The 14,924-nt window shown below is 42.5% G+C and overlaps 1 protein-coding gene across 1 annotated transcript in view; it reads left to right on the top strand.

Moving 5' to 3' along the window:
* Positions 1-12,320, top strand: part of NEDD9 (neural precursor cell expressed, developmentally down-regulated 9) — a 28,553-nt gene extending 16,233 nt beyond the window's left edge. The window contains exons 3-7 of the mRNA XM_044294412.1: positions 5,968-6,066; positions 7,059-7,148; positions 7,698-8,828; positions 10,854-10,943; positions 11,029-12,320. Coding sequence (XP_044150347.1) covers positions 5,968-6,066; positions 7,059-7,148; positions 7,698-8,828; positions 10,854-10,943; positions 11,029-11,538 — 1,920 coding nt within the window. The 3' untranslated portion in view covers positions 11,539-12,320. The remainder of the gene's footprint in view (positions 1-5,967; positions 6,067-7,058; positions 7,149-7,697; positions 8,829-10,853; positions 10,944-11,028) is intronic.
* Positions 12,321-14,924: the final 2,604 nt, after the last annotated feature.

Here is a 14,924-nt window from a genome sequence, read left to right as displayed (position 1 = left end):
CCGTAGGGACCATAATAAAAATTCTGAAGTATCCTCTGTAAGGAGAATAACATCAAAATTATGTTAGCATTGCTGCTATATAGTCCCAAGTCTGCAGGGACTGTCCCTAATTTTCAGAGTCCCTGCAAATTCGGGCTGTCCCAGGATAAAATTGGGTGGGGATTTGTCCCGAATTTACCAACTGAGTATTTTGGTTCTGCTCTTCCTAGTCTATTCACTTTAGGGATCATGCACACATGTCTGTATTTCAGTCCACAAAATCAGGCCTCATGCACTCTAACGTATTTTCATTCAGTGTCCGTTTCAGGTTTTTTTTGTGGACCATATACGGAACCATTCATTTCAATGGGTATGTAAAAAAGAAAACTGGAGCTGTCCACACTGATGTCGCTGCTCTTCGCCGGAGCCGGCATTTTCAGAAGGCTGTTGCTATGTGTGCAAACAGATTGAATCATTACTACAGGCGGAGTGCTGCTTTTTTTTTTCTTTTGCCCCAGTGTCTGAGAGCAGGGTTATAGCTAACATGATTCAGATATTTGGCCACACAAGAGTAAAATCCACCCTCAGAGAAAACATAGCTGGTGGGATACTGATGGAAACGCCATTTGCTGCAGACATTTGGGTTTCGCCACAGCAAAGTAAACATGAATGTGATCATCTGAAAGCTTGTATAGTGCCCTCAAAGTGAAGGAGTTTTTAGCAGTTCTCATCCACACAGGGGACCGATCTGTGGTGCCAAATCTAAATCTGCAGCATGTCAGTTTTATGCTTCGAATTTTCATTGCAGATTTCACTCTTTTGCAATACAGAGAGTGAAATCTGCTCATTTTCGGCTGCGTTTCCACAACATGTGAACGCACCTTAAGGGCTCATGCACACGAGTGTATGTATTCTGCTGTCTGCAAAACACGGATTCACAAAAAATACGGATGATGTCCGTGTGTATTCTGGAACAGCTTGGCCAAAAAAAAAAAAACAGTCCTATCCTTGTCCGTTATGTGAACAATAATGGGACATGTTCAATTTTTTTTCTTTTTTTGCGGAACTGAAATGGAATGCACATGGAGTAACTTCAATTTCTTTTTTGCAGGCAAAGGTTTCGCATATAGTCCGCAAAAAAAAAAAAAAAAATGGAATGCACATGGAGTAACTTCAATTTCTTTTTTGCAGGCAAAGGTTTCGCATATAGTCCGCAAAAAAAAAAAAAAAAAAAAATGAACTGACACGGAAAGAAAATGCGCTTGTGTGCATAAGTTCCAAGGCTACCTGCATGTGGGTTCAGGTTTATAGGCAGAATATTTCCGGGTGTTTCCACACCAAATCCGCACCAAAAACTTACTTCGATTTGATCTCACCCTTTCATTAAAAAGGGTGAAATCTACACCAAAGAACTGCACAAAGAATGGCCATCCCATAATCCCCTGAATGAGCTCATGCTTTTTGTCCACTTTCTTGTAAAGAGTTAACCTGAGGAGCTTGCGTGCATAGATAGGCCCTGTTCAGTCTTGACTGTTTGTACAGCGAGAACACCTGCTGTTTGCCCAGTCCCATACACTCCATTTTTTTTACCTGGGGCAGCCCCGGCTATCACGGTGCAGTCAGTACAGCTTTTGTTAGTCATGAAACTCTTCTCAGAATATTATTTACCTGTTTGTTTTAGCGCAGGATATATGGAGCCGGTGTATGCGGAGCTCAGGCTTTTATCTCCTGCCAGGCCGTCGTTTACATTGCAATACACAGGATCACTGTGATGGATGTAGGGTACGCAGCTGCTGCGCCCTATAGTGTTGTTCTTTTAGGGTATTTATTCTGATTTCTGATCCAGGGAGTTATTCTGATTACCTGATTGGAGTCGGGAAGGAATTTTTTATTCCCCTAAAGTGGGAAAAATTGGCTTTTACCTCAGGTTGTGTGGGGTTTTTTTTTTCCCCCCTTCCTCTGGATCAACGTGCAGGATAACAGGCCGAACTGGATGGACAAATGTCTCTTTTTACGGCTTTATGTAACTATGTTATTGAGGTTAATTTATGCATTTATTGACTCTGAGCAGAGTATTAAATCAATGGCTGGCGCTACCTTATAAAGAGTAAGGGCACAGCCACACGGTCAGGTTTTGGAAGCCAAAATCAGGAGTGGATCAATACAACTTTTCCTCCTTTTTTTTTTTTTTTTTTTTTTTTTTTTTTTTTTATTCCAAAACTTTATCAGGGAAACTTGACCGTGTGGCCGTGCCCTAATGATTGCTGGACCATGAGGGGGGGCGCACGCAAGTTTCAGATACTGCAGCTAGTTTTCTCTGAGAAAGACCCAAACTGCAGCCCGTACAATACCGCTTATCAAAGAAAAGCCAAAGCATTTGAAAAAAATGTCATGCCATCAAGGACATAAGCCAGCACTGGTGGCATCCAGGCACACCTGTCACTGCCTGTAAGAAATGACAGCAGATCTTTTAGGGCAGGGGTCAGGCTGGAGGTTTACAGGCCGTCACCTTGCCTTTCTGATGTCTGGAGCCTGTCCAGTGGCGGAAAGAAATGATTTGTTTCACTATTTTCTCACACAAAATCATGCATTGTTCTCCCCCTGCCTCGCCATGAGAAAATCGCCCTCTTAATGTAAGGACCAGGAACTGAAATGTGAGCAACAGGAAGTCTAGTAACCTCAGAGAGCGGAGGAAATTACACAGTACAGTGCATTACTTCAGTGTGGGCCGTCTTCTTCTGTGCTTCTCTACCCTTTTACTGCTTCTGATCTCTCACTGTGGAGGCTCTGTGTAGGGCTTGTAAAGAGGCCGTGGGTGTGCAAACAGTGGGAGGACAGGTCATGGAAAAGTCTTTGTGGGAAATAACAGGTATATACACTGAAGGTGGGCGACGTCTCTTTTTTTTTTTTCTTTCTAAGATATATAGAGACCAACACGTTTGAGGAACACAAATGAAACAGTGACTTAAAGGGGTTGTCAAAGTTAAAAGGAAAAAAAAAATTAATAGTTATAGTCCTCGTTCCGAACGCCCTTCGCTCCAGCTTCACTGCTCCGATCCTCCCCGCAGCTATGATGTGACTGTGATCACTAGAATATGACACAAGACCGATGAGGCCAGCGATTGGCAGCAGAGGTAAAAAATGTGTTATATGGTGACATCACTACTAGAGTCATGAAAAAAAGCTGTCAGGGAAGTTCGGAGTGATGGAATGACGGTATTACTTTTTAAAAATATTATTTTAGTGCCTTCCCTGCAATTTACAAAATGTTTTACTTGGTCTATCAAGTAAAGAGGACCTGTCGCCTCTCCTGACATGTCTGTTTTAGTAAGTACTTGCATTGCCCCCATATAATAACAATTATGGAGCATCTATAAGATCTATTCTTATATGTTATGTCATTCCTCTAATCTTCCTACTAGAACTTAAAGAATAAAGGTGTGTTAACAACCTGGGTGTGTCCCTGCACTGTCTGACACTGGCAGCACTGATTGGACAGTGGAAGATTGTACAAGGACCCAACCCTACCTGGTAACACCCAGTTGTACATTTATTTGTAAGCTTCTAGCAGGAATACTAAAGGAATGGCACAACACAGAGTGCCAAGAATTGATGCTGTACAATTGTTGCTTCACGTGGAGTACAGTTTATTTTGTAAAACGGACATGTCTTTAATGATATATATTGTAGTTTTTCTTTCCAGAGATGTCTTATTTTAAGGGTAACTTTCCTTTGTGCTCATGCATACAAATACATTTTTTGTCCGTATCCCTTCCTTTTTTTGTTTTTGTTTATGCGGAACAATTTACCTCAATGGGGCTGCAAAAAAACTGAAATGCCTGTGTCCACATGTCCATTCCACAAAAAATAAAACATGTTCTATTATTGTCTGCATTACGGACAAGGAGAGGACTGTTGTATTATGGACTGGCCATTCCGTTCCGCAGAATGCACATGGCCGGTATCCATGTTTTGCGGATCTGCAATTTGCGGACCGCAAACCAACAACAGCGATGTGCATGAGCCCTTAAAATCAGCAATACAAGTAGGAACTGTCTGGGAAAGCTGCGTGACAACTAGTGCGTCCAAGAGAGCTGCCACCCAACTGTCCTAGAGTACTATGCGAAATATATCGCAATATGACAAAGCAGATAAGTCTACAAATCAGGGTGGTAGTCCCTATGGAAACTCCCCCCGTATTGGGGAGAGAGGTTTTGTTTTTTGTTTTTTTAATAGAGTTACCAAAGTAGACAGGTCTAGACAGAATATTTTATGTGTGATAGGACCCTCCTTCAGCCTAGCATGTGAGGAAAGTCCTCCTCTCTGATCTCTGCCTTCCCAGTCATGTCTGTGTTGCAGTGTTTTCTCATCTGGTCTTCTGCTTTAGAGATGTAAATCTTAATGTGTAAAGCTCCAGTCCATCTGATAGCAGACACTGCTGCTTCTTATCTGTTCCGGCTAGTTTAGCTACGTGCTCCCCGGCTACACTCAGAGGGGATGTTTGGGTTACGGCGTGCATTATGAGCAGGGTTTTCCAGCTGCTGCTTTGACTCCACAGAATTTTCTGTTGTATAATTGAGGGGTTACCGGTGGGTTGTAGCACGTTATCATGGCAGTCAGGAAGTGCATTCCGAGGGACGGCGTACGCAAGTCTGGAATGTCCCTGGGTATTCTGTAATGGATGAGCAGTTTACAATGACAATATCCTCCATTCCAGAGACAGTATTGTCACATCCCACACAGATGTTGAGAAGTCTGCACTAGACACTTGTGGAAATCTTTTCTGCTGGTGAAGTGATTTGTTTAGAAGGATTACTGAAAGATGGACCTGGATCCCCATTATTCCTTTATTATCCAGTGCCCCTTATTGCAGGAGAATATACAAGAATGACCCTCCATATGGTAAAACTGATGGGACCTGTAGGGCTGTGCCAACCAAACTAACATCATAAGGGCTGTTTCACATCAGCGCAGTTCACTTCCATTCTTCTGCCCCGTTATAGGAGCGGAGCCTAACAGATCCCATGGATTATAATGGGATCCATTAGTTTTCCATTTGGGAGACAGTTTTTTGGCATGGAAAAAAGTCCTGCATGTAGGACTCTTCTCTCTGCCATTCTTGACGAACTCTGTGACAGAGACTCAGAAAGACTCCTTCGACACAGATATGAGCGTAGCCTAAGTGGTTGACGCACTGATTTGTTTTCCAGTCTGGCAGTAAGTGGACCTAGTATTTCACCTTTTAATACTCAGTACCTGATCGGAGGGAGTCCGACTACTGGCACTCCCACTGATCAGCTATTCGAAGAGGCCACTCCAGTGAGGATAGGTCATCAGTATTATACACTTGAACAACCCCTTTAAAGGGTTTCTCCCAAAGCAATCTATCACCCCGCCTTGGGAATAAATCCATTCTCTGTCTGTAGGACAGCCCTACAGGCAGTGAATGGTTGTCACACATGTACAATACTGCACCATTCACGCTCTGGGACCCCAGTCTCATGATTGGTCAGACCCCCAGCGATCATCATCTATCCTGTGGGTAGATAAGTGTTGTTTACAGGGAAAACGCCTTTAAAAAAAAAAAGAATAGTAATTTTGAAATATTAACCAGTCTTCCGAAATTTTCATCGGCCTTGACCTTTAAGCTTTCATTTTAGATAATGATAATTGCAGAAACATGCCTGGTGCCGTAATTAGAATGATTTATAATTTCTCCCTGGCTTACGACACTGGACTCCTCCAATATGCAGTTAAAGCTATAATGATTCCCTCACATAATTATATCCGCTACATACGTCAATGCAGCCTTACAGAGAACAGCGATCATTACTGCGGAGGATCTTTAACCCTGTTTTGCCTGATAAACATCCCATACACAGTTCATACATTTCAGTATAGTATATGTGACCTTTTGCAATTAACAGCAGCAGGTTAAAAACAATATAATTATAAAGTTCTCTTAGTAAAACTAATTTGTTTTCACAGGTCATAACACCCGTGAGGATGGGACAAGGGTACGGTTATGAATCGTCACCAAAGTGGCTGGCCAATGTCTATGACACCCCTCCTGCTCGACCTCAAGGGGTATGTAAGGAAATCAGTGACAAAGCAAACCGAAATGCTCAATCTGAAAAACATTCAATTTAAGGCTACTTTCACACTAGCGTTCGATCGGATCCGTTCTGAACGGATCCGATCATATTAATGCAGACGGAGGCTCCGTTCAGTACGGATCCGTCTGCATTAATAACTTAGAAAAAATTCTAAGTGTGAAAGTAGCCTGAGCGGATCCGTTCAGACTTTCAATGTAAAGTCAATGGGGGACGGATCCGCTTGAAGATTGAGCCATATGGTGACATCTTCAAGCGGATCCGTTCCCATTGACTTACATTGTAAGTCTGAACGGATCCGCTCGCCTCCGCAAGCAGCGTTCAGCTGTCCGCCTGTCCGTGCGGAGGCGAGCGGAGCGGAGGCTAAACGCCGCCAGACTGATGCAGTCTGAGCGGATCCGCTCCATTCAGACTGCATCAGGGCTGGACGGAGGTGTTCGGGTCCGCTCGTGAGCTCCTTCAAACGGAGCTCACGAACGGACCTATGAACGCTAGTGTGAAAGTAGCCTTAGTCTTATCTCATGTGCATTTTATAGTGTCCACTGGAATTATATGTTGGGAGGATCTCCTAGTATATGCCTCCAATGGAATGCCATGGGCCCCGTTGACAAAATGCCCGTTCTTGTCCACAAAACGGACAAGAATGGGACATGTTCCATATTATGCAGCACAGCCGCACGGATACAGACAGCACACAGATTACATCAATATGCTATGCATATTATTTGCCGACCCATAGAAATGTATAGGTCTGTGTGTGATCCACAAAAAAAATGTGGATCGGTCACTGACCGAAAATACAGTCGTGTGAATAAGGCCTTAGTGATGTATTCAGTAAAAGTACAGTACTATAATGTGCATATGTTTTTTTTTTTGTTTTTTTTTGTGTAATATGAGTGATTTTCTATAAATTAAAGACTGCCCAAAATTCTCATATTAATACCATTCAACCTCATTTTATTCTAGGTATATGATGTTCCCCCAGCTACTAAAAATAACATGTGCTTAGGTTCCGCCAGAGAACAAGGAATTTATGATGTTCCTCCTCCCCAGGCGGTAAGTATCCTTGTCTTTTAGGGGGCCGTATACAGTGAATTATGGCAGTCTGTTCCTCCGCCGGAACACACTGCCGGAATTAAGTGCAGATGTGAACCCAGCCTAAACTATACTTTAGCTACTCTGGGTCTCATATACACAGATTGTTACATTTACATGCACCGGGACACAGGTTTATCTTTGGGTGGGTTCATTGTTCACATCACTTTTTTCTCATCCTTTTAACGTATACATAAAACGTAAATGTTAAATGGATGAATTAGACTGATGCCATACAGTGGCATCTGTTCACCATAGAGTTCCATTGTAAAAAAAAAATATATATATATACTTTTTTGTAACGTATACATCAAACTGAGGCATAAAACGTGATGTGAACCCACCGTTGGTATAAAACTATTTTTCAGTACAGTACTATTAATGAGAAAAAACAATACTATACATAGTTGAATCAACTTTCCATCAACAAACCATATCAGTAAAACTTATATGGGCATTTCCATCTCCAAAATCCTGTAAATTATTAATTTGTTATACTTCTATTTTCAGGTTTACAACATATTACCCTCTGCTAAGGATAGAGCATATGACTTTCCATCATCAATGAAACAAAGGCCAGAAGCAACTTATGACACTCTTCCTCCAAGTTCCAAGACATGTCAAGAGCAGTGCAAGAAAATAAATGGTATTAGCCAATTGCACTCTGAGGTTGCTTCAAGAAAAGGCAGTGTATATGACATTCCTCGTAACCAGCTCAGTCAGACAGCAGCAGATGACTATGACTTTCCTCGAGGTGTTCACATCTCTTGTGATACTGGATCAGAGGACCAGGAGGGAATCTATGATTTCCCACCACAAGTTCAGCAGGACTGCAAGCGAATGCAGGATGTGACCGATGGTGTAAATAGGTTGTCCTTCTCTAGTACTGGAAGCACTAGAAGCAACATGTCTACATCTTCTACAACTTCTAAGGAATCATCTGTGGCATCTTCACCTTCTCAAGACAAAAAACTCCTAATGGACCCAGACTCTGCCATAGAATTGTTGCTGAGACTTCAACAAACGGTGGAAACGTCCGTGTCCAAGTTATTGACTTTTGTTAATGCTGAGTGGCGATCATACTCCTTCATGGAAAGACACATAAATGAAATACATTCTGCAGTAGACAAAGTACAGCGTTCTCTGTATGAATTTCTCCAATTCTCAAAAGGGGCTACAATAAATGCCTCTTTTATTTCAGAGCCTAGCCTGTATAATAAAATGAAAAGAGAATTGCAGAGACTGGACGATTCCCACCAAATCTTGGCTCAGACCAGCCAGGACCTCAACAACTGCAACTGGTCCCTCAATGTTCTGTCTTATAACAAAGCTGCCAACAAATGTGACAGCCTAGAAAGATTTGTCATGGTAGCCCGGACAATTGTAGATGATGCTAAGCAGTTAACCACCAGTATCAGTGTCAATGCTGCTGATTTATTTAGACAAGCAAACCTCCAAAATCAGAAACCTTCAGATGCCATCAATAGTAATTCAGACTTTATGTTCAGCAGCCCAAAGCCCCAGACTATACAAGCAGTTCAACCAGTGACACAAATTGGAAATGAGCTCAATCCAAACTTTAAGAGTCGGGAAGGTTCAGTAAGAAGTTGGATGGATGACTATGATTATGTCCACTTACAGGTAACGGAATGATAGGTTTCTTTTCTTGTATACATAATTGTGTATGTGGTAATTTATAGAACATCAAAAGTGGCCCCTGTGAAGGACTAGATATACTCCATATTTGTGAGCATTCCATGGTACCCCAAAGAAAGTTTAATAAAGAGGGTGGCCACTAGTTAAATTTCTAAAATGCCATAAGTGGCATACCAAAGTGTAAATTCCTTACCACAGTACCTCGGTGGCCATAGATAGGATGTGTAAACACTGGTTTGTGGCGAGTGGCCTCATCAGTAGTGAGCAAGATGGTGGCCATCACTTGATTTACCCAGGTCACCACTACTCTGGGTCCTTCCTCTTCTCCACAGGTGCATATACGCTGATACAGGCGGCAGACTCTCCTATATTCTTTCAGTGCCTGCATAGAAGAAGACGCATATTTTAAAGGGGTTCTCCAGGAATGATTTAAATGGCTGCAACCTGTCCTAGAATGTGAGTAGGACTGGTTCACTCCACTTAGAGCTGCCAAGGGAGGTATGGGGTCATGGCCTCACTACACACTACAGTACTCTACAATACATGGTAATGATGTGATCTTGGCTATGATTTGCTATCATAGCTGAGCAGCCTGACAGGAACACTCACCAATAAGTAGTATAAACAAGTGCCAGACTGTAGTGTGTAGTAAGACCTGGCCACCTCACCCCACTTGGGCAACTCTGTAAATGGAGGCAACCAGTCCTGCTCACACAGGAGCTAGACAGTGTTATACATTTAACAGCAGCATTCTTTTTTCTTCACTTTCTCTGCACTTTATTGTGTCTAAATTAGCTGCATATTAGGGTGATAAAACGCCCCTTTTAATTGACCACAAAGTAATGCCTGCTACTTTTATATACAGGTGACACTCGAAAAATTAGAATATCATGCAAAGTTCATTTATTTCAGTAATGCAACTTAAAAGGTGAAACTAACATATGAGATAGACTCATTACATGCAAAACGAGATATTTCACACCTTTATTTGTTATAATTTGGATGATTATAGCTTATAAAAACCTGAAAGTCACAATCACAGGTCCCCTTTGCTCAGGGGGGTATGGACTAATTAGCTGACTCTAGAGTGTGACACTTTGAGCCTAGAATATTGAACCTTTTCACAATATTCTAATTTTAAGCTGAATTAATTCCTTTTAATTTGCATTACTGAAATAAATGGACTTTTGCTCGATTTATTTATTTACATTTTTCGAGTTTCAACTGTACACTATAGATTAGATTAGTTAAATTTAGGTTTGGTTCCCACGGCAAAAATCCGCCATAGCTTCTCATTGACTTCAGTGTGGAAAATGGTGCACATGGAGGTTCTTTTGCCACTGCTTTCCCGTACGCTTTAGAAGTGGCATGTTACGTCTTTGAAGCGGATTTTAGTTGCGTTCCCGACTACTGATCTGCCACAGTTTTTTTTACACTGCAGATTTTTGCCATGTGAACCTAGCTTTACTGATTTCATTTCCATGGACAATAGGGGAGATTTATCAAACTGGTGTAAGGTAGAACTGGCTTAGTTTCCCATAGCAACCAATCAAATTCCACCTTTTTTAATTTTCCAAAGGAGGTGTGAACAATGAAAGGTGGAATCTGATTGGTTGCCATGGGCAACTAAGCCAGTTCTACCTTACACCAGTTTGATAAACATTGGGGCAGGTTAATCAAAACTGACAAAAAGAAAAACTGTCTCTGTTTTCCCCCCCTAGCAACCAATCGCTGTTCAGCTTTCACTTTACCCAAGCAATTTAAAAAATTAGAGCTGAGCACTGAAATGTTGTGATTGGTTGCCATCAAAGACCATTTTGTTTTTGGGTTTCATAATTCTTTATTTGCACACAAGTTGGCTACGAGATTAGGCTGGATCAGTTATATTTCTTGCAATTTTTATTGCAGATCCCCCCCCCCCCCTTTTTCTATCCTCGCTCTATAAGACCATTGTCATTTTTTTTAATGTGATTTGGCATTTCCTATGTATAATGACGGAAATGTTTTTAGGGTAAAGAAGAATTTGAGCGTCACCAGAGAGAACTTCTAGAGAAGGAAAATATTATGAAGCAAGGGAAACCACAACTGGAGCAGCATCAGGTAAACTTTCTACCACTTTTCCTTTCTGCTGGCCTCTATTTTTAGAAAGGCGAGAGGCTCATGTTCTTCATTATCTGTGTTGCAGCTGAGTCAGTTCCAGCAGCTGGAGCAGGAGATTACCACACCGATGGAAAATGATATCTCAAAGTGGAAATCACTTTGCAGCGTTCCTGCTGAAAACAGCACTCTGACGCCTCAAGATAAGCAGCTACTGTCTTTCTACTCCGACCAGTGCGAGGCCCTCTTCATCTCCCTCCTCAACTCCATCGACGCCTTCTTCAATTGCATGAGCACAGCGCAGCCCCCCAGGATTTTTGTGGCCCACAGCAAATTTGTCATCCTGAGCGCACACAAACTGGTATTTATCGGGGACACTCTTTCCAGACAAGTTTCCACAAAGGAAATCTGCCATAGACTGATGAATTCCAGCAACCAGCTGTGCGAACTGCTTAAAAATATTGTGTTGGCCACCAAAATGGCCGCCTTGAACTACCCAAGTGCTGCGTCCTTACAGGACTTGGTGAACCGCGTGACAGAACTGGCCAATCAGGCGCAGCTATTTAAACTTTCCTTGGCACAGATGGCTTCTTTATGAGAGGGGCTACATACCCAATAGTTGTACATATTCTTAATTATTAGGATTCCACAGTGTACATATAAATATGATATTTTTGTAGATTTTTATTGTTTAAAGAACAAATGTGCTATTTTGCCTAGGCCTTGGGGTTTAGTGAGAATTTCTGACATACATATTACATGCTGATAGCCCCGATGTCCACTCTTTGCACCTTATATCATGTGTATGTACATTAAATTAAACATACCCGCCGTTTACTACGGTAGGTCTCTGTAGATGTATTGATTTTTTTTGTTTCTTTTTACTTTTTGAAATGGGTAGAAATCTGGAACCCTTCCCCCTTCTCCCAGCACCATATATATTACTGTGCATAGGCTAGGTCAACAGAAGTGGATCATGTATTACTGGTGTTAAAGGGTGAGCATTATATCAGAGATACCGTATTGTGGTGATAAAGTAGGCGTAACTATTCCAGTGTACCCATGTAATTCCTGTACTTAAAATCATGCTTAGCCAGTATGTAAGATAGTAGATTTTCCTTATGGTAATTTTAGACTTCATCTGGAAGAATTGTACAGAGTTTTTTTTTAATTCTTTTTATTTTTCAGTAAGACAGATGTTTAGTATGAATCTAAATCTCAAAGGAGCTTGTGGGAAACTGTGTCATAATTTATAAATGAGTGTTTGTTTATATGGTATTTTTATCAAAGTAATATTATTGAGGTAAAGAGTTAATGTGCACTGTGTCAAAATGTAAAAGCAAATTAGTTTTGTTTTTTATAAAGAGAGTTTCTAAAGAAGGCGTATTTTTTTTTCTGTTTGTGATACTTTCATTGTACATTCACTAATTACGGTTTACCACATTTTGTGAACCCCACTTTGCTAAAGGTGTTGTCTGGTTTAGAATAGCCATTTGTTAATGGACTGTTAGGGCCTTCTGATTATACAGGGATGCGTCGATGGGAGCAGCGCTGCAGTGCACTACGATGTGGACGGGGCTCTGTAGCTCCAACGACAGTGCTACATAGAATGGCTGATCGTTCGGGTGCCAGACCCCCACCAATCATCTAGTAATGGCCTATCCTGAGGATAGGCCATCACTTAAAAAGGCTGGACAACCCCTGTAAAAAAGTTGTGACTCTCTTGGAATGCGCAAAAACAAACAATTTTCCTTTTCCTTAAGGGATTAACGGATACCATAGAGAGGAAGACATCATGCCAACACTAAGGGTCAGTGAGAAACCTGTCTGTCCTCGCACCTCTTTAGCATGAGTACCATCTACATTTAGAATACACCTAGAATACAGGAAAGCCTGTTTGAGCTTATCGGTTAGTTCCACTTGTTGTAAGCAGAAAATGTATCTATGGCTTAAAAACTAGTTAAGGCCTCTTTCACACTACAGTATGTTGAATTCAGTGTTTTGCGTTCCGTTTTTCACGGATCCGTTGTTCCGTTTTTTGCTTCCGTTGTGGTTCCGTTTCCGTTCCGTTGTTCCGTTCCGTTTTTCCGTATGGCAAATACAGTATACAGTAATTTCATATAAAAAATTGGGCTGGGCCTAACATTTTCAATTGATGGTTCCGCAAAAAACGGAACGGATACGGAAGACATACGGATGCATTTCCGTATGTGTTCCGTTTTTTTTTGCGGACCCATTGACTTGAATGGAGCCACGGACTGTGATTTGCGGCCAAATATAGGACATGTTCTATCTTTTCAACGGAACGGAAAAACGGAAATACGGAAACGGAATGCATACGGAACACATTCCGTTTTTTTGCGGAACCATTGAAATGAATGGTTCCGTATACGGACCGTATACGGAACGCAAAAAACGGACCGTATACGGAACGCAAAAAACTGTAGTGTGAAAGAGGCCTAAGGCTACTTTCACACTAGCGTTCGTCGGTCCGCTCGTGAGCTCCGTTTGAAGGAGCTCACGAGCGGACCCGAACGCAGCCGTCCAGCCCTGATGCAGTCTGAATGGAGCGGATCCGCTCAGACTGCATCAGTCTGGCGGCATTCAGCCTCCGCTTCGCTCGCCTCCGCACGGACAGGCGGACAGCTGAATGCTGCTTGCAGCGTTCGGGTGTCCGCCTGGCCGTGCGGAGGCGTGCGGATCCGTCCAGACTTACAATGTAAGTCAATGGGGACGGATCCGTTTGAAGATGCCACAATATGGCTCAATCTTCAGGCGGATCCGTCCCCCATTGACTTTACATTGAAAGTCTGGACGGATCCGTACGAGGCTATTTTCACACTTAGCTGTTATATGCTAAAATAATGCAGACGTATCCATTCTGAACGGAGCCTTCGTCTGCATTATTATGATCGGATCCGTTCAGAACGGATCCGATCGAACGCTAGTGTGAAAGTAGCCTTACTTCTCTACTTTGCCTTTGGATAAGGCCTCTTGCACACGACTGTGGTTTGGTTCAGCATCCGAGCCCTTCACTTCAATGGGGCCACAAAAGATGCGGACAGCACTCCGTGTGCTGTCCGCATCGGTTGCTCCGTAAAAATTATACATGTCCTATTCTTGCCCATTTTGCGGACAAGAATAGGTAGTTCCATAATGGGTTGTTTGTTCCGTTCCGCAAATTGCGGAGGCACATGGGCGGCATCCGTGTTTTGGGGACCGCAAAACACGACACGTTCGTGTGCAAGAGGCCTAAGGCAGTACAGGTTACTAGATGAGGAATAAAAGCTGCACCTGATCATCCTCATCATGCTTACAATTGCAGACCTCAAATGAGATGCTTGATCCAAGGAGTTGGATAGGCAACTCTAAGGCCCCTTTCACACGGGCAAGTATTCCGCGCGGATGCGATGCATGAGTTGAACGCATTGAACCCGCACTGAATCCCGACCCATTAATTTCTATGGGGCTGTTCACATGAGCAGTGATTTTCACGCATCACTTGTGCGTTGCGTGAAAATCGCAGCATGCTCTATTTTGTGCGTTTTTCACGTAACGCAGGCCCCATAAAAATGAATGGGGTTGCGTGAAAATCGCAAGCAAGTGCACATGCGGTGCGATTTTCCCGCACTGTTGCTAGGAGACTATCGGGATGGAGACCTGATCATTATTATTTTCCCTTATAACATGGTTATAAGGGAAAATAATAGCATTCTGAATACAGAATGCAAAGTAAAATAGCGCTGGAGGGGTTAAAAAATAAAAATTGAACTCGTCTTAATCCACTTGCTCGCGCAGCCGGCATCTCTTCTGTCTTCTTTCTTTGCTGTGTGCAGGAACAGGACCTGTGGTAACGTCACTCCGGTCATCACATGCTCCATCACATGATCTTTTACCATGGTGATGGATCATGTGATGACCGGAGTGACGTCACCACAGGTCCTGTTCCTGCACACAGCAAAGAAAGAAGAGATGCTGGCTGCG

The sequence above is a fragment of the Bufo gargarizans genome, chromosome 5 (assembly GCF_014858855.1).
Source record: "Bufo gargarizans isolate SCDJY-AF-19 chromosome 5, ASM1485885v1, whole genome shotgun sequence".
In the NCBI taxonomy this organism is placed as follows: Eukaryota; Metazoa; Chordata; class Amphibia; order Anura; family Bufonidae; genus Bufo; species Bufo gargarizans.
This window is presented reverse-complemented; position numbering and strand designations above follow the sequence as displayed.